This window comes from Castor canadensis, chromosome 3 (genome assembly GCF_047511655.1).
Source record: "Castor canadensis chromosome 3, mCasCan1.hap1v2, whole genome shotgun sequence".
Lineage (NCBI taxonomy): Eukaryota > Metazoa > Chordata > Mammalia > Rodentia > Castoridae > Castor > Castor canadensis.
Window position 1 is genome coordinate 70,174,521 of NC_133388.1, and position 20,391 is coordinate 70,194,911.

The 20,391-nt window shown below is 37.8% G+C and overlaps 1 protein-coding gene and 1 non-coding gene across 3 annotated transcripts in view; both read left to right on the forward strand.

Moving 5' to 3' along the window:
- LOC109687631 (uncharacterized) overlaps positions 1-20,391 on the forward strand; it is a 38,072-nt gene that overhangs the window by 2,830 nt on the left and 14,851 nt on the right. For both annotated transcript variants that reach the window (XM_074068158.1, XM_074068157.1), the window contains exons 2-3: positions 18,020-18,141; positions 19,976-20,114. In XM_074068158.1, coding sequence (XP_073924259.1) covers positions 18,058-18,141; positions 19,976-20,114 — 223 coding nt within the window. In that variant the 5' untranslated portion in view covers positions 18,020-18,057. The remainder of the gene's footprint in view (positions 1-18,019; positions 18,142-19,975; positions 20,115-20,391) is intronic.
- Positions 13,896-14,059, forward strand: LOC141421878 (U1 spliceosomal RNA). Its single transcript, XR_012446568.1, has one exon. It is a non-coding gene; the product is annotated as a U1 spliceosomal RNA (small nuclear RNA).

Below are 20,391 nucleotides of genomic sequence, written 5' to 3' on the forward strand. Positions count from 1 at the left end.
TAGTACAATAGCAATAGACAATGAAAGGTATTGAGAAGCCAGGCTTGGTGGCTGTAATTTCAGCTACTTGGGAGGCAGAGGTCAGGAGGATCCAAGTTCAGGGATAGCCTGGGCAAAAAGTTAGCAAGGGGAGGAGCTTTACCCTGAGACACAAAAATGCCAGACACTATCTGAAAAATAAAGCTGGGAAAGGGTTGGGGGTATGGCTCAAGTGGTAAAGTGAGTCACCGAGTTTCCTAGTTTTTTTAAAGCTAGGGGATATTAGGCTGGGCATGGCTTAAGTGGTGGAGCACCTGCTTAGCAAACTTGAGGTCCTCAGTTCAAACCCCAGTCCTACCACTACCACTAAAAGAAAGACAATTCTGTCAGTAGGCGTAGGCAGGAGAGTCACTAGTTCAAGGTCAGTGTAGGCTGCATAGTGAGGACCTTTCTCAACCAAAGGCTGGGGGATGAAGCACAGTAGTAGAGCTTTGCATGCATAAGGCCCTGGTTCTGTCTCCAGCACTGGGGGAAAGGCAGTGCCGATCTTGTGGCAGAGCATCTGTTCCGTTCTATTTCCTGATGTAAAGTAGTCTCTTGTTCTAGATTTCAGAGAGTAGGAAAGTGACTGCAGTCCATTAACCAAAGGGAGCTGAAGGCCAGAACTGTGTGTGGGGCTCCCCAATAGGTATTAGTATGTATATCAGTACATATATTGGAACAGCAATCTGTTTACAAATGCTGTTCTGAAGACTGAATATGCAAATGAGAAAGTCAAGCCAATAGCTCAGAACAGTTTCTATTTAGGAAACTTTAGGATAGAAAATTAGTGCTTGCCTTAAGAAAATTAACAAAATCATCAAGAAAATTAATAATTTAAATTAATTTCCATTAATTAAAAATAATTGTACTTTTCTCTAAATTTCACTTGTATTTTTAAAAAGGCCACAATATATAAAAAGAATAATATAACATGAGCAAGTAGGTTTATTCCAGGAATGCACTATTGATTAAACATTAGAAAAGTTAATATAATTCACCATACTAACCAAATAGGTAGATATGTGAGTGTTTGCACATATGTGTATGTATATATACACACACAGGTACATATAGAAAGACACAGAGAAATGCAAGTGCTCTTGATAACCCATCAGACTAGGAATAGCAGACATGAATCTGATAGAGGGCACTGTGAAATGCCTACAGCTAGCATGATGCTTGATAAGAGACTGAATGCTTTCTCCACTTTTTTACTGTACAGCATCTTAATAGAACTAGGTAGTAAATATGGGAAGAAAAAGATGGAGGAAGCATCCCAATTGGAGAGGAAGAGGCAAAACTGTTTCTATTCACAGAAATTTGACTACGTAGAAATCCTACAGAACATACAGAAAGACTGCTTATTACTAAGTTGTAGGATACAAGCTCAATATACAAAAGTTTTCTCAATCAAAAATTGGGAGAGTTTTTAAAACACCATTTGTAATAGCATTATTAGGGGTAAATATGAGAAAAAAGATGTGAAAGACATTACAAAATAAACCTGAGAAAAATTCAAGGCCTGTATAAATGAAGCTCATTCTTGGTCAGAGGACATAATAGTGTCAATTCTCCTCAAATTAATATGTAGATTCAATGCAACCAATAAATATTCTAGCAAGCTGTTCTGTGGAAATGTATATGCTGATTCTAAAGCCTATGTGGAGGGCTGGGATGTAGCTCGGTGGTACGGCGCTTGCCTAGCACACGTGAGGCACTGGGTTCAATCCCAGCACCAAAAAAAGAAAAGACAGGAAAAAAAAAAAAAAAAAAACCTCTCCCTAAAGAGGTTTTTAGGAAATGCAAAGAACCTACAAAAGCCAGAACTTCTGGGTTGGGGGCAAGGAGTTGGAGAGCTAACACAACTCAATTTGAAGAATTAATATAAAGCTACAACTAGGTATAATGGCACATACCTGTATTCCCAGCACTGGAGAGGCTGAGGCAAAAGGATCAGGAGTTCAAGTTGAGGCTAGCCTGGGCTACATAGCAAAACCCTATCTCAAAAATACATATATACTTTATGTGTGTATGTATTATACACACATATAGCTAAGATAATTAAAGCAATAATGTATTATTGGTATAAAGGTAGAAAAGTAGATTAATGGAACATAGTGGGTCCAAAAGTGAGCTCACACAAACATGGATTTCTGATGAAGTTGCAAAGGCAATGCAGTGAAGATAGAATAGCCTGTCAACAGATAGGGCTGGGTAATGATACCCATGTGCCCCCAAAGTGAACTCTGATCCATATGACACACTTTATAAAAATTAATCCTATAATCCTAGCTACTCAGCAGGCACACATCAGGAGGATGGGGTTCAGAGCCAGCCCTGGGCATATAGTTCACAGGATTCTATCTTGAAAACCAACACAAAAAAGGGCTGGAGGAGTAGCTCAAAGTGGCCAGAGCACCTGCCTAGCAAGTGTGAGGCCCTGAGTTCAAACTCCAGTACCACCAAAAAAAAAAATCTAAAATTATAAAACTTCTAGAAGAAAATGAGATCTTTGCAATTTTGAGTTAGGCAAAGATTTTTTTCAATAAAACACCAAAAGCATAATCTATAAAAGAACCAATGAATTGGACTTCTTCAAAATTTAAATTTTTTGCTCTTCAGAAGACACTTAAGAAAATTAAAAGACAAGCAACATACTGGAGTGCAGAGGCTCTTTCCACACATCTGATAAAAAACATGTATCCATAATATATAAAGAACTCCCAAAAGTCAGCAATAAGAAAGCAAACTTGATTAAAAATAGGCCCAAGAAGCTGGGCTTGGTGGCATACTCATTTCCAACACTGGGCAACTGAGGCAGGAGGATCATTAGTTCAAGGCCAGCCTGGACTACTCAGCAAGTTCCAGCCAGTGTGGACTATATAGTAAGACCCTATCTCAAAAAAATAAAAAAGAAAATAAGGCAAACTATTTGAACACCAAAGAAGATACTTGGATGGCAAATAAGCACATGAAGAGATGTTCACTGTGCTTAGTTACTAGAGGAATGGAAAGTAAAGCTATACTCCTGTTAGAATGGCTAGAATTTTAAAAAGACCAAGCACACCAATTATTAGTGAGAATGTGGAGAAAATGAACTCTCATGCCGCTGATTGGGAATATAATATGGTACAGCCACCTTGGAAAACAGTTTGCCAGTTTATAAGTTAAACATATACCTACCATACATCCAACCATTCCATGCCTGGGTATTTGCTCAAGAGAAAAAATATATATATATCCATACAGACACAGTGTTCTTAGCAGTTTTATTTCTAAGAGGCAAAAACTGTAAATAATCTAAATCTATCAGTAAGCAAATGGATAAACAAATTATGGAATAATTTTACAATGGGATCCTAAGTAAATAAGTGTAACTAGGGGTTTATACATGTAACAGCATGATAAAATATACTAAGTACAAGAAGCCATACCAAAAAAAAAAGACTGTACTGTATGATTCCACTATAAAACTAGAAAATACAGCTGTTGCTGTAGCAACAGGAAGTGCATGAGGGGATTGGAGCAAAGAAAGGGATTACAAACGGGGGGAGGGGGTGAGGAAATGTTTTAGGGTACCAAATGTGTTCATTGTAGTGATGATTTCATGCCTAGACAGATATCAAAACTTGCATAATTGTATACTTAAAATAATGTGCGGTTTATCCTATGTCCATTCTATCTTAATGAAGCTGTTTTTAAAAAGTGGCCACACAAGTGTAATCCCAGCTACTTGGGAGGCAGAGATGGGAGAATTGTGGTTCCAGGCCAGCCTAGCCAAAAGTTAGCAAGACCCTATCTCAAAAAACAAGCTGACCTGGGCATGGTGGCTCATTCTATAATCCCAGCTACTAAGGAGGTAGAGGTTGGAAGATCATGGTTCAAGGCCAGATTGGGCAAAAAGTTAGCAAGACGCTATCTCAACAGTAAGTGGGAGGCCCTGAGTTTAAATCCCAGTACCACCACCAAAAAAAAAAAAAAAAAAAGTAGCTATAAGTTCTTTGACCCTCATCCCATGATAGTCCTCTCTCATTGGACCCCTGTGGGTCTGTGACTGCTTTGGGCAACAGAAAATGGCAGAAGTGGCACTGCCAGTTTCAGGCTCAGGATTTAAGAAACGGGCAACTTCCACTTTTTATCCCTTCTGTGTGGGCTCTGGAGGAAACTAGACATCATGTATGTAGCCTAACTATCCTGAGATTGTCAGGCTAGCAGATAGCCTATGGAGACCAAGATCCCCAACCAATCTGTGACTGTTTCTGCCACCTTAGCCTCAGTGTGAGATGTGAGGAAGCTGTCTTAGGTAACCAATTCAGGCCTTTAGTATAAATAATGCTGCTGTGAACATCTGTGTGGAGGCTTTTGTGTGGACATCCACTTTTGGTTTTCTGTGATAAAGGGCCTAGAGTGCAATTGCCTAGTCATGCGTAAGTACATTTTTAGTTTTATACAAACTGCCAAACAGCTGTCCCATTTTCCATTTCCATCAGCAGTTTATGAGTAATTCAGTTCATGATCTTGATAGCATTTGATGTTACCAATATTTTTAACTTTAGTTACCTGTGCAATGATATATTATTGGGGTTTTTGTTTGTTTTGCTGGGGATCCAACCCATGGCTTTGTGCATGCTAAGCAAGTGTTCTGCCACTGTTACACTCCAGCCCCTATTTGGGCTTTAATTTGCATTTCCTTAGCCTTTGTATATCCTCTTCATTGAAATGTCCTTGTATCTTTTGCCTGTCTTCTAATTGCATTGCTCAAGTTTAAACTTGAGTTTAGAGAGTTCATTATATATTCTAGATACAAACCTTTTGTGAGGTAATGTGATTTGTAGATATTTTCTATAATTTGTTCATCTTTTTGCCAGTCTTCGTAACCTAAAAGACTTCAATTTTGATGAGGCCTAGTTTATCCATTTTTCCTTCTGTACATCATTGGGCTTTTTGTTGTTTGGCTGAAGTTTTGCTGTTGTCTTAAGACAGGGTCTTTTTTTTTTTTTTTTTTTTTTTTTTTTGCAGCACTGAGGTTTGAACTCAGGACCTCTCCCTTGCTAGGTAGGTGCTTAACCATTTGAGCCACTTCACCAGCCAAGACAGGGCTTTTAATGTCAAATCTAAAAACTCTTAGCCCTAGACCCCAAGATTTTCATTTTCTTTTGTGTGTTTTTACCTTTAGTTCTTTTATCCATTTGAGTTAGCTTTTTATAAGATGTGAAGTTTAAGTGAAAGCTTGTTTTCATTCCTCCATGGATGTCCATTGCTCCACTGTTTGTTGGAAAGGCTATCCTTTTCCCATTGAATTTCTTATACAAAAGCAAAGATACAACTTTGTCAAAATCATTTAGCATTTTGTGTGGCCAGTTTCTGGGTCTTTGGTTCTCTTCCATTGATTTGTATATCTCTCTCCATACCTTCTAACTGTAACATGTAAAGATCTTAACATTAGAGAGACTTGATTTCTCTATTTTATTCTTTTGCAAAATTGATTTAGCTATTGCTAGGTCTTTTGCCTTTTCATATAAATTTTAGAATAAGCTTGTCTGTATCTATTAAAAAACCCTTCTAACATTGGTAGAAAATAGTATTATTTTTGGAAATAGTCACCTTTATTATATTATGTTCTCTAATACATGAACAGAGATAGTCTCTAAATTTACTTAGATCTTCTTTGATTTCTCCCATCAGGTTTTTATAATTTTCATCTTACAAATCTTACATACATTTTGTTAAATTTGTTTCTAAATATTTCATTTTCTTTGGAGCTATTATAAATTTTATGTGTTTTTAAATTTCAGTTCCACATATAAAAATGCAATTGATCATTGTCTATTGATTTTGTAACCTGTGTGTGACCTTTTTTAACTTACTAGTCCTAGGAATTTTCCTGAAGCTTTCTTAGAATTTTCTACATCGGTAATCATGTTGTCTGCAAGTAGGCATCTGTTGTTTCTTTCTTTTTTTTTTTCCAAACTTTTACTTGTTCTTCTTATCTTAATATCTTAATAGTCCCTAGCTAGGATACTGCCTTTACTATGTTGGTTAGCTTGGTAAGAGTGGATATCCTTTCCTTGTTTTTGGTCTTAGGGGAAAGCTTTCAGTCTTCTTCCAGTAAGTATAATGTTAACTAGCGGTTTTGGGGGTTTTGTTTTGGCAGCACTGGTATCAGGGTGCTCTTACCGCTTGAGCCACCAGCCAGCCCTTTTTTGTGATGAGTTTTCACAAGACAGGGTCTCTTAGAACTATTTGCCTCAACTGGGTTTGAATCACTATCCTCCTGATCTTTGCCTCCTGAGTAGTGAGGATTACAGGTGTAGGCCACCAGTGCTGGGCTTGGAGATATTCTTTATTGAGACTGAGGAACTCCTTCCTATTCTTAGTTTGCTGAGCATTTTTATTGTGAATTGGTATTAGAATTTGTCAGATGCTTTTTCTGCATCAATTGGTAGGATTATATGACTTTTCTTCTTTAGTTTGTTGGTTTGGTGTACTATATTGATTTTCAGTTACTGTGTTTGAACCAGCTTTTGCATCTCTGGAACAAATCCATTCAGTTATGGAGAATAATTTTATTTATTTACTTATTATTATTATTATTGTTATTAGAAGTACTGGGGTTTGAACTCAGTGCTAGGTAGGCACTTTACCACTTAAGCCAAGTCCCCACCCAGCCCTAATTATTTTTATGAAGTTCTAGACTCAATTTGCTAATATTTTGTTACAGATTTTACATTTAAGTTAGGAAGAGATATTGATCTCTGGTTTTCTTTTTTGTACTTTGGTTTGGGTGTCAGGGTAATATTGGCCTCATAAAATAAACTCAGAAGTATTCCCTTCTTCTGTTTTCTGGAAGAGATTGTGTAAATTTGGTATTGATTTCTTTTTCAATGTTTGGTGAATATTCTCTTATTTCCCCCACCCCCTTTTTTTTTTTTTTGAAACAGGGTCTCAATATATAGCCCAGGCTAGCCTTGAACTCAGAATCTTCCTGCTTCAGCCTCCCAAGTGCTGGGATTACAGATGTGCACAACCACACATTGCCCTTAGTTTCCTTTTAATGTCTGCATAATCTTTACTGGTATCTCCTTCTTTCATTACTAATATTACTGGTTTGAGTCTTTGTCAGTCTAGTAGCGCTTCTCAGTTTTATAGATTTTGTTTTCAAGGAACCAGATTTTTTTTTTAAATCTCTGCTGCTTTCCTTATGCTTGCTTTGGGTTTATTTTTCTCGTTTTTCTTATTCCTCTAAACAGAGTTTATTAGAGTATTGACTTGAGACCTTTCCTGTTTTCTAATTTACATCTTTAGTTGTTTTCCTTCTCTGCACAGAGGTAGTTTTTTTTTTTTTTTCCATTTCATTCATTTCTGTTTTTTGCTTATGCGGGGGTTGTTTTGTTTTGTTTTGTTTTTCCAGTACTGGGGTTTGAATTCAGGGCCTCACGCTTTCATCCTCTATAGCTTGAGCCACACTTTCAGCCCTTTTTGCTTTGGTTGTTTTGGAGATAAGGGTCTCACTTTTTACCCAGGTAGGCCTAGACCCATCCTGATCCTATTTTATGCTTTCCACTGTTACTGGGATGATAGAGGCACATCACTGTGCCCAGCTTTTTCCCACTGAGATAGGGTCATGCAAACTTGTTTTGCCCAGGGTGTTCTGGACCTGAGATCCTCTGGATTTCAGTCTCCATCTGTAGCTTGGGATAGCAGGTGCATCATACCACTGCCAGTTATTGGTTGAGATGGGATCTGGTGAATTCCTGCCCAGGCTGACCTCAAACCACGATCCCCCTGATTTCAGCCTCCCAAGTAGCTAAGATGACAGGCATGAGCCACTGGTGCCCCGCTCATTCAGTTCTATGTATTTTTAATATTTCCTTTAAGATTTCTTTTTGGCTTATAGATTATTTAAAAGTGTTCTTTCATTTCACAATGTTTGGAGATTTGCCTGTTCTTTCTGTTGTTGATACCTACTTTGACTCCATTTGTGGTCAAAGAAGATACTCTATAATTTCAATTCTTTTGAACTTTTTAATATTTGTTTTATGTCTAGAATATGGTTTATATAGGTGACTATTTTTATGGGTGCTTGAAAAAAAACTACTAAACTAAAAAACTGTTTAGTAAATGTCTATAAATGTCTGTTAGATTCTTTTTTTGTTCTTCTATATAGTTTTTGCTGATTTTCTATCCATTGGTTCCGTCAGTTACTAGGAATGAGTTTTGTAGTCCCCAGCATTCATTTTGTTTTGTTTCTTCTTCCAGCTCTGTCAGTTTTTGTTTTACGTTATTTTTAAGTTCTGTTAATGATGTATGCACATTTAGAATCATCATATCTTATTTTCTTAATCAGTTAATGCTTATATCATTATATAATGCCTCCTTTGTCCCTAATAATTTTCTTTGCCATAAAGTCTACTTTGTATATCACTAATATAGCTATTCTTTTTTTTTTTTTTTTTTACTTTTTGTTTTGAGATAACAGCTCTATATTTAGCCCAGGCTGGTCTTGAACTGATGAGCTCAAGTGATCTTCTCACCTAACCTCCTGTGTGGCTGGGACTACAGGCTTGAAGCACAACAGCTTCATGTTTCTAAATTGTTGATTGCACAATATGTTTTTTCCATCCTTTTACATTTAATCTGCCTATGTCATTAGATTTGAAGTGACTTACTTTTTTTTTCTTTTTTGTGGTACTAGGGTTTGAACTCAGAGCCTACATGTTGAGCCATTCCACCACTCTTTTTTGTGATGGGTTTTGAGATAGAATCTCATGAATTATTTGCCCCAGCTGGCTTTGAACAATGATCCTCTTGATTTCTTCCTCCTGAGTAACTAGGATTACAGTTGTGAACCACTGATGCCTGGCTTTGAAGTAACTTTCTTATTGACAGCATATAATTGAGTTATGTTTTTTAACTCAGTTATTTAACTTTGCCAATCTTTACCTTTTGTTTGATGTATTTATACCAATGTTTAAGTTTAAAGTAATTATTGCTGTATTAAAGTTTCAGTCTGTTAAAGTTTTTAGTTTTGTTTTGTTTTTTTGTTTATTCTTTCTTGATCTCAACCTCTACTCTTGTCTTCTTTTGCTAGGATAGGTTTAGAATATTGTACTTATTTTTGTGTTTCTGTATATATCTCTTTGTATCATTTTCTTTGTGATTGTTCTGAATATTTTATTGTACATATGTAACTCATCACCATCTACTGGTATGGATATTTGATTACTCGAGTGATAATTATTAAATACTGCTTTTTAAATATTAAATATAATTTTTATGTATTTCTTCTATGTACAATGAGCATGATATCAGATGGTCTTATAAGTATTTACTTAACCATCAAATATAGTTTAAAACTAATGAGGAGCTGAAGGTGTGGCTCAAGCAGTAAAAGTGTCTGCCTAGCAAGCTGGAAGCTCTGAGTTCAAAGCCCAGTACCACACACACACAAAAATAATAATAATCAGGATAAAGATACTCTTGTTATATTTCCTCTATGTTTATCCTGCACTGTTGTTCATTTCTGAAGTCCAGTTGTCTTTTGTTATTTCCTTTTATATAGAGAGCTTCTTTTAGCCAGTCTTTAAAGCAGATTTGCTAATAGACGACAAATTCTCTTGGTTTTTCCTTCATCTGAGAATGTTTTTATTTCGCTTTTATTCATGATGGACAACTTTATCAAATAAGAAATTCACAGTTGACAAGTTTTTTTCTTCCAGCTCTTGAAAAAATATTATGATTTCTCTGACCCCCATAGTTTCAGGTTTTAAAAATTCCGTTACCTGGGCTAGAGGCATGGCTCAAGTGACAGTGTATACCTGCCTAGCAAGCGTGAAGCCCTGAGTTCAAACCCAAGCACAGCCCAAAAAAGGGGCGGGGCTGGGGGGAGGGGTGGTATGATTACTAAGTGCCATAATCAAAGCACTCAGGAGGCTGAAGCAGGAGGATTATGAGACCCTGTCTCTAATAAATTTAGAAATGAATGAATTAAGTTTTGAAAATAACTGAATCAAACAAAATTAAATATATTTCTTCTTAAAAAAATCCACTGTCTTTGGGATGGTATTCTATAGAATTCTCCTATAGAGAATTAATCATTTTCTCTGGTTGCTTTTAAAACAATTTGTTCTTCTGTTTTCAGAAACAGAATTATTACAATGTGTTCTTGTGTACATTTTGTAGAGTCTATTCTATTTGTTGTTTGCTTAGTTTCTTAAATCTGTAGGCTTATGTCTTGATCTGTTTGAATCTTCTACTCCAGTAGGCAGTTGCCTTGCTTAAGTTTAACCATAGGTTCTATCCTACGCTTATGGATGGAGCGCCAATGATAGTGTCATTTCCAGTACCCTTGCAATGCTATTTGTCTGCTTCATCCTCTAGCAGTGCTGGGGTTCAACCCATGTTGCGTGAATGAAAGACGCATTCCCAGATCATCCGGTGTCACTGGCGTAGTTTGCTGTCTGCTACTGGGAAGAAGACTGGGAGATGCCAGTCACGGCTAGCTCTATGCCCACCATTGACCTAGGTGTGGAGTGAGAACTGTGGCTCAATAGGACATCTCTGCTGTCCTTCTCTTTCCTGGTCTCTAGCCACAGAGAACAGCAAGCTTTTCTTAGGTTTTTTTATTGTTCTCTTTACACTTGGTGGTGGTTCTGGATTACAAGTATCTCCAGTTCCCAGTCTAGACAATATGGAAGATTTTTTTAAAAAAAGAAGTTATGATAGTGTCCTTCCTCAAGTCCAGGGTCCCTTAGACAGTTCACTTTCATCTCTTTTGTTTTCAGAGTCCTTTGTGATGCTTGTTGAATTATTTCTAGGGTATTTAGTTGTATTTAGAGAAAAAGTGAGAGAAGTTGTCATCTTGTCTGGGACCTGAATTCCTCCTCAGTGCATTTTTAATTTGCCTAGGGACTTAAGAATATGAATATGAATAATAGGTAATATATAACCCAGCGTTTAATTATGTATGCATTATAAGTCTTTAAAGGTAAGGATCTGGATGGGTAAAGGCTGGAGGTCTAGGGTAAGACTTCATGGGAATGAAATAACTTGCAGAAAAACAGGCTCATACAGTTGAAAGGCACAATATGAACAGGAAGGAATGTGGGAAACAAGTGAGATTTGTCTGTGTAAAGGAAAATTTATTAGGAATAAGTGTTGGCAAGAATGTGGAGAAAAGAGAATCCTGTATACTGTTTGTAAAAACATGAAGTACAGCCATTTTGGAAAGTGTATGGAGTTTCCTCAAACAGTTAAAAATAGAGTTACATATAATCCAGCAATCGCACCTCTGTCTGTATATATCCAAAGGAATTAAAATCAGCATGTCCAAGAGATGTCTGCACTCCCATGTTGTTGCAACATTATTCACAGCATCTAAGATGTGGAAATAAAATGCCCATCAACAGATGAATGGTTTTTCATTTGTTTGTTTTTTGGTGGTACTAGGGTTTGAACTCAGAACCTTACACTTTCTAGGCAGGTGCTCTACCACTTGATTTACTCTTCCAACTTAATGGGGTTTTTAAATGTGATTATATATAAACAACAGAATACTATTTAGCCTTTATTGTTTGTTTTGGTGCTGGGCCATTGAACCCAGGGCCTCCCACATGATAAGCATACTTGTTACCACTACACTAAGCCCAAACCCTTTAAGAAAGAAGGAAATTCTGGCTGGGTGCCATGACTCACACTAGTAATCCTAGCTACTCAGGAAAGTAAAGATTAGGAAGATCATGATTGGAGGTCAGCCTGGGCAAAAAGTTGTCGATACCCCATCTCAACCAGTGGCTGGGCACAGTGATTCATGCGTGTCATTCCCAGCCATGCAAGGAAGCACAAATAGGAGGATTTCGGTCCAGGATGGCCTGGCATAAAGCGAGTCTACCTCAAAATGAACAATACAAAAAAGGGCTGGAGGAGTGGCTGGAGTGATAGAGCATCTGCCTAGCCAAGTGCCAGGCCCTATGCTAACCCCTTGGTATTGGCAAAAAAGAAAAAGAGGAAATTCTATCATTTGCAACAATGTGGATAAATCTAGAGAGTGTTATGCTAAATGAAATAAGCCAGGCATGGAAAATCAAATACTGCATGATCACTTACATGTAGAATCTAAAAAAAAGTCAACTTCAGAGAAGTATAAAGTAGAAAGGTAGTTACTAGAAGCAGAGTGTAGGGAGTGAAAGGAAACAGAGTGGTTGGGAAGTGGATACAAAGTTTCACAGGAAGACTAAGTTCTCTGGCATATTGTACAACATGGTTATTATAGTTAATTATATTTCAAAACTACTAAAAGTAGATTTTCAGTGTTCTTACTACAAAGAAATAAGTATGTGAGGGAAAGTATATGTTCACCTAATTTGATCCTTCTACAATGTCACATTGTACTCCAGAACATACATAGTTATGATTGGTCAACTCAAAATTAAGACAGAAAAAGGATGTTAGACCCTCGTGATAGTCTTCAACATTTACAGTGAAGTTTGACTCGTTGAGAAGTAGGAAATCTTCCAAAAATTGTAAGGAGGGGGAGTGAAATGAAAGTGAGGCTTAAGCAAAATCAGTTGAAAATAGGTGTGTGAGGTATTTCATTGGGGAGAAGAAATAGAGTTCAATAAAAGAGTGACCCTACTTTATACGTGATTAGATATAAAAAGCAGGGCTCCGTCCATAGGCCTTCAGCCTTGGTGATTTCTTTGCCCATGTATTTAATTATGTGTAAGTGGAAAATTTTAAAGAATTAATTTTACCCTTAAGAAGAGCTCTTCTTTCTCCCATCCTTTCCTACTCACATATAGTTTGAGAAAAACTGTCTTTAGGCAGCTGATTAGCACTTTCCTTTCATCTTTTTCCAAGCAATTCTGAAAACACATTCTGAAATAACTATTATACATGCTAAAAGATGTTTGGCCTCACTGTAATAAAGTAAATGCAAATTAAAACAATCACGTTTGGTTTTATGATAAATTCAGTGCTGTGACACTTTGATGACATATTCACACAGTATTAATACAGAATCGTTACAACTATACAGCGAAAACAAACCTATGAGGCAATATACTATCTGTAGGGTTTTTGTGTTTTCAAACTTTGAAGATGCTTATAGTCCATGAATTGTGCGCGAAAGCCGTCGGGACAGTTACATTTTTCTACTTCAGTGAGGTTATGTTCGTTTGAGACACAATTAGGTTTACCTGTTTATGTTTGTTATTCAGGTCTCTCCTTTATTCTTGAAAACTATGGAAAAGTAACAGTTATAAACCATAAAAAGGCACACAAGGCAGGGCCACTCTTCCCGTGATCGCACTCAGCCTTAGGTAATTGATCAATTCTGGTTGATCGGTGCTGTGTTTGTCACTCACATCTGAGTCCCTGCCTCACGCCTTCCGAAGCGCAGAGCTCTAGGAATCGCCGGGAGCGCAAGGAGACCTGGGACCACCGAACTGCCTGGGCCTTAGGACTGCGATGTCCCAATGGGGGAACGTCAGAAGATAACGGGAAAACCACACTGCTTAATCCAACCTGAAACTTCACGGTATAAGAATAATGCTCATTTTAAGGGGAAGTCAGAGTAGACCTCCACGAGTCCTAAAGTGGCTCACCAGGCTGCAGAGAAGCAGCTCCATGACGTCACCACAGGGGCGTGGTGTATGCAGATGAGCAAGCGCGCAGAGACTGCCGGTCCCGCTCATCCTGGTCCTCCATTCCCCGCGTGAGGAATAGCCAAATGGTGCGGGATTGGTTTTCCTGAACGGGGATAGGAACCGAGGGAGCACTGGGGGTCTAACGGTGTGGAGGGCACGCGAGGCAAGTGACCGTGAGTGAGGAGTGGGGTGCCAGCGAGGGCGTGGGTGGCGCGGAGGGGACAACTCATACTTACCTGGCAGGGGAGATACCATGATCACGAAGGTGGTTTTCCCAGGGCGAGGCTTATCCATTGCACTCCGGATGTGCTGACCCCTGCGATTTCCCCAAATGTGGGAAACTCGACTGCATAATTTGTGGTAGTGGGGGACTGCGTTCGCGCTCTCCCCTGATCATGTTGTGGCAAATGTAAGATTAGAGGTTTGTTTGGTAGTGGTACTTTGCTCGTTATATTTTACTTTAGTATAAAGTCTGGTTTTTTTGTGTGGGTGTTTGCTGTCGTTTTTGTTAAGGAGGTAGGGTTATTTTTTTTACACTTTACAGGTTTCATACTTCTTGCTTAAGTACCAAGTTATGAAAAAGCACTGAGCCTAAGGGAGAGAAAAGGTTCGCGTTGAGGTTGGTTGTAAGATGCAGGAGTTAGATGTCAGAGCATCAGGGCAGATTTGTGTTGAAGGCTAGGGCGAGCTTCAGAGACCCAGACTCTGGAGAGCCACCTGGAGAGCTCTGTTCCATGCTGTGTGTAGAGCAGGAGTTGGGGTCGGGTCAAACACCCAAACTGCCCATGAGTTTGAATCTCTAGGCATCGAAGCGCCTCATGTGCTTTTTCCCATGGGGACCACACTGAAGCGTCTTGGACCAGGCATTTGATGAAAAAAGAAAAGGTCTTGGGCTCAAAAAACTCACGAATAAACTGGGTTTGAGCTCTGCTGTTCCCACCCAGGACTGGGTGCATAAGGGATCCCACTTTTGCAACAGCAGGGCTGGTTGGCAGCAGAGTATTCCGGCAGGACTGGGATGGAGACATCCAACTCCCATTTATAGGCAGATGAATATCCCTGTCCTGCGGTGACAGCGAAGGCCCAATTGTGGGACTTTCAAGAACTTAAAAGACTTGAGTCTTCTCGAATCTTATAACTGCTTTTGAGCATGACCCAGAAGGAAACCAGAGACACTGGGTTGTTTGGGGCCACCATCCTAGGAGACTGAAACAGGAGTATCACCAAGTTTGAGGCTAGGGCCACTTAGCAAGACCTTTTCAGAGAGAGAGGTTTATGTAGATAACCCAAGCTAATAACTTTAGGCCTTTTTTGACCACATAAAATGCATGTTTGTACCCTTTTAACAACAATCAGTGTGAAGAATCCCGCAGTAACTAAAGAAGTCTTTTTACCCTTGAGTGTGGTTAAATCAGAGTGTCCTGTCAATGTTAAGGTCAAGAAGACTAATTCTCGTTTTCACCAGATACCCCTGGTATTGGGATAAAACTGTAGCTCAGTGGTAGAGTGTGGCCAGCACACACAAAGCCCTGGATTTGATGTCAGTGGGGACACACACACACACACACACACATATGGTTCAGAATTTGCAGCTACTCACACCTCTCCAGCTTTCTTTACATATGATCCTTTAAGATACTTTGGCATTCACTGCCACCACCACCCCTGACAACTCTATCAATAACCCAGTAGCAATTAGTGCCCTAAAAATCTACAAAATGATAGAACAAATAAACTTAAAGTGGTCATACGCTGGAGAACTAGATTGCCAAACTGTTCAGTTCTGGGACCACATTTAAATGGATTGTCGAGCAAGTCTAGATGATAGCAGATGGCAGAGGATATGGCTCCCCCATAGTATGATGAACCTTGCCGAGTTAGGCAGAAGAGAGGACTAAGGCAGTGATAGACCTGTATTAGCCACCTTTGCACTTGAGATTCTGTATGACATAGTAATTCAGATTTCAGCCTTGGAACTGTTTTCATGTCTACCTCTTCTAGTGTCTGGCCCGTGTGAGCCAAGGCAAGGGATTTAACCTTCTGATCTCAAGATTCTTTTCATGTTGTAAAATTGAGTTAATGGTACCACCTATAGGGTCCTCAGAAGTTAGCAACAGTGTTTGGAAAGCACTGCACACAGTCTAGTATGCTTCAGATGCCCATTCATTAAAGATAATGATACCTCCAAGTCTGAAGGTGACCTGAGCTAATGTCATAGAGAAGCAGATTCTGGCTTGGTGCAGAGAACAAATGCTGTCCTTGAACGTGATAAAGACTGAACAATTAGGGATCAGCTACCAAACACTGATACGTGTTATCTTGTCATTTGGCAAAAGGTCATAGTGTAAGTCCCTTTCCACTCTAAGGCTCTTTGATTTTATAAGGCAAAGCCATATGGAGACTTTGTTTTATTAACATGGTTATGTTATAGAACTAAACCAAAAAAAGTTGGACCGTGAAATATTTTAGTTTAATATAATGAGTTCTTGGGGGCTTCTTTCGTTACACCGTTTATAAGAGTCGCTGGAGTGAGTAGTGTTATTAGAATGTAATTTGAGTCATAGAAGCTCTAATACAGTGTTCTATTTCTGGAGGAAAAGAAAACAGGTGTTACATATTAGTTAGCACCTTGGGAAAATTTAATTAGATTTTAGGAATACAATGAAAAAAAGCCAGTGTAGAAAAAGAAATGCATCAAAGATGGTATTTAAGTCCCACCTGAAACAGTTTTAGAATGCATGTTAATAGAATTTTTGTTTCTCTATAATTTATATTCTGCCTCCTTCTAGAAATTATTTAATGTAGTAGACTGTTATACTAGATATGTAAAGAAAGAGAAAAGAGCTAAAAGGCCTTCCCATAACAGTTCAGAGAGCCAAACAAAGTATCTTGGCATTAACTACTGTTGCTCAAGGAGAATTGATGCAGAGAAAGATTTTTTCCTATGTGGGGACATAGAATGTTATAGTGAAAACTCCCAAGTGCTGAGATTACATGTGTGTTCTACCATGTCTGACCCTACAGCTATTTTTTATAGTGAAAGTCTTAGTAAAGGAGTATACTTTTAATAGACTGAAAATAGGTCATCTGTCTCCAGAAAATGAGAACCACCCTTACAACTATTTTTAGCGGTGGGAAAGACACAATCCTCTTTGAGTCCTTTGACTCTAGCAAGAATTTCACGTAAGAAAGTCATATCAGATCACACAGTTCTGGTTTTCTTCTCATGTCCTTTTTAATCTCACTTTTTGTTAAAAATTGAAGTCTTAACCAGCATTAACAATAATGTCAGATCTCACCAGTATCAATAAAATCTTATCTATGAAAAAGAAAGAGAGACTCATTTCAGAGGAAGGTAAATGTGTTGTTTCCTACTCCAGTTCATTAGTAGTCCTCTCCAGCCTTATGGCATCTGAGAATAGTAGCTTCCTCAAGAGTATGTAATTTCCAAGTAAATCCTAGTCTACTTTATTTGGATTTTTTTTTCCTCTTTTTTTATTTTCTTTTTTTAAATCTTTTTTCTAGTCCTGTTCTATTTTAAATTGCTTCTAAACTTCTTTAAAATAATACTTGCTTTAGAGCCAATTTAAAAAATTAACCCACAGCTGGGTGCCGGTGGCTCACGCCTATAATTCTAGCTACTCAGAGGCAGAGAGCAGGAGGATCGTGCTTCAAAGCTAGCCTAGCCAAATAGTTCAAATGGAAGAGCTAGTGTGTTGGGCCCTGAGTTCAAATCCCAGTACCACCAAAATAATTAACTGCCTTTATTGCTCCATCTTTCTCTCTTCTCTTATTTTTTTACCAGACCATCCAAATGTAGGCCACAGTCTCCAGAAACATACTATTTTAATTATCATTTTATCTTTTGCTATTCTACAGCACAGCAATATGATTGTTTGTTTTAAACTTTATTGTATAGTTGGTGCCAGATGTTAGGATATTAGTGTCTTTTATCTGAAGTCTTGAACACATTTTCCTGAGTAGGGATATTCTAATTAGAGTTATCTTCATAGTAATTCCTGAGCGATGCCTCCTATACTTCGAAGATCTGTGTGATTAGAGACAAAATTTTTGACTACTGATTATTGAGTTCGAGACCTAAAAACTAACTGAAGTGCTGTACTTGAATAAAAATAAAGTAATTTAAAATACGTATTTTTAAATGTCTTTGCTTTTATTTGATTGGCAGTTTGGGGAAAGGAAAAATCTACCATTTTAAGTTGTGTTAGAATTGGAACCTGTCATTATTACTTATGTATTGTTATAAATTGATGCTCTGTGATAGAAAATATATCCATTGTAATAACTTACTCTAGGTATGACTACAAGTGTAAGCTGTTTTTTTTTTCCAGGAGATTTTGATGAATTCACTCAAGATAATAATGACATTATGTTGAAAAACATAGCAGATGACCTTCGGAATTGCTTACCTCTGGAAAGCATGCTTTCTTCAGAACATCTAGCCCTTCAAAAAGTAAATATATTAAGCAAATTACTTTATTCATAGTGCTACTTAAGGATTCTTCTGTTTTTCCCTAAGCCCAGAGCTTCTGCAGTCTATAAATTCAGCGTTAAGCAATTTTTCATTTAGTGTTTCTACCATGTTCTCAGTTCATTGACGTTCTTAGCTTCTGGTTCCCCTGTTCTGTTTATTCAACAGATATTTTTTGAGAGCATCCTGTTTGCCTGGCACTCAAAAAATCAAAGGCCAATAGTCTGGCCTTGTGGATCTCATTGTCCTGGTTTTCTTCTCCCTGTTTCTACTTCCTCCCTCTTACCACAGACAAAGTTCATCTTTTTCTTTCCTTGTCCTACTGTTTCATTACACATTCTTTACTTACTCTTCTATTCCTTCATTTCTACAGTTCTTGTTTTTCTTCCCCCCTCACTCAAGTTCCTTCAAATCTCAGCCTATACAGGAGGCATATAATATGAATATTATATATTTTTAAAAACATTTTATTAGTATATAATAGTTGTATAGGGGATCTCATTGTGACATTTCCATATATGTGTACAGAATATGAATTTCTGAGAGGGAGTGAGAGAAGTATTCTGAGTCCAATAACTGATTGAAAGATAAACTCCATAATGGCTATGAAAACACTACACCAGCTAATATTCCCAAACTGGCTCTTCTTTAAAGATCAGAGCACATTTTATAAATTTTATTTTTGCTGTGCTAAGCATCAAATCCAGGCCTCACACATGGTAGGTGAGTACTTTATACCCCCAGTCCTCTTTACCCGCTAATCTGAAAACAGCCACCTCCATGTAGTTTTTCAGCCTATAAACGCCTAGCAGAGGAACTAAATCTTGTACATCATTAATAATGCTAGGCACATTGTGAACACTTAAGTCTTAGTAAATACCCAATCATTCAGAATAGATCATCAAAGGAGAAAAATAGGTAGTTTAAAAATTGAGAAAAATATAATGCAGTTTGAGTGTGATTAATAAAACAAACTTACTAGCATCGTGATGCACAGCAATATATAAAGTGAAATGAAAAAGCATTCACTGTATATTAATAATTGACCCATAATCTCCTATTATAACAAAATTGAACTGTTTTTGTCTTCCTTGGTTTCCTTTTGCATATCTACATCTGATTTTTTTTAACTTTTTTTTTTTGGGTAGAACTGGGGTTTGAACTCGGGGCTTTGCACATACAAAGCAGGTGCTCTACCCTCTCGTGTTTGATTATAACATACATGCAAGGTCTTTAAGTATCCATTCAGGATTCTTTAGTAGTTAAGGTAGAAGGAATCTGACATTTTTTCTTTGTAGCCACATGCTAATATAGCATATGCTACCAGTATTAATAAAGGGCTCCTACTTGTAGGTTTGAAGTTTTAATAGCATTTTAATTATTGGAAAACCTTGCTTTGTGGGAAAGATTACTTGCTGGGTGTTTTGATGGAAGGACTCAGAAAACCTAGCATTCGTCTTCACTCCTCTCCTTCCTCTCATGTAATTTCTTTGGAGAAATCTCTGGGTATCAGTTTCTTTGTAGAATATGCTTCTTACAATGGAGAAGATAATGTCTAATATTCCTTTCGACTAAAATCTTATACATTTCTCATAGCCCTGTCTTCATCATTCTAGATCAAATAAAAAGTTATTACTGTCGCAGTAATAAAAATGAAAAAAAGAGCATTTGCAGACTTGAATAAGCAAAACTTGTCTTTCTTGCCTTGTTGCTCTCAGAATTTTAGCATATGAACCACTGATGTTTTGCCTTATTTAGCAATAAAAAGAGACTTCTTTGTACTCTGTTTCTTTTGATGTTTTGCTCTCTCCTCCAGATCCAGCAGCAGCCAGAACCCACAGTTCACGTTGATGCATTCCTTTATGATGAAGACTTTATTGATTCATTATGCGAGGAAGGAAAAATGAGCAGAAACTACTGTATGGTGTGTGGCTCACATCAGACAGCACCTCTAGGTAGGCACCCAAGTGTGTGCAAGTCTTTATATGTCACTCATGACTTCATATGTCACGAGTATGTACATTTTTGGCCAAGCCATTGGACATTTTTAAAAACAAAATGTCAACCTGTAGCATGGCCATTACTAAGTATTGCAGTTGGGGAGACTATGTAGAAATATTGTCAAGGGAGGATAGGCCACTTAATGTCCCCTAGGGCATATCTAGCCAATGCTTTTCACATCTAGAAACATTAATCAGAGGTGACTCTTTACGTCCAGAAACTTATCAGGAC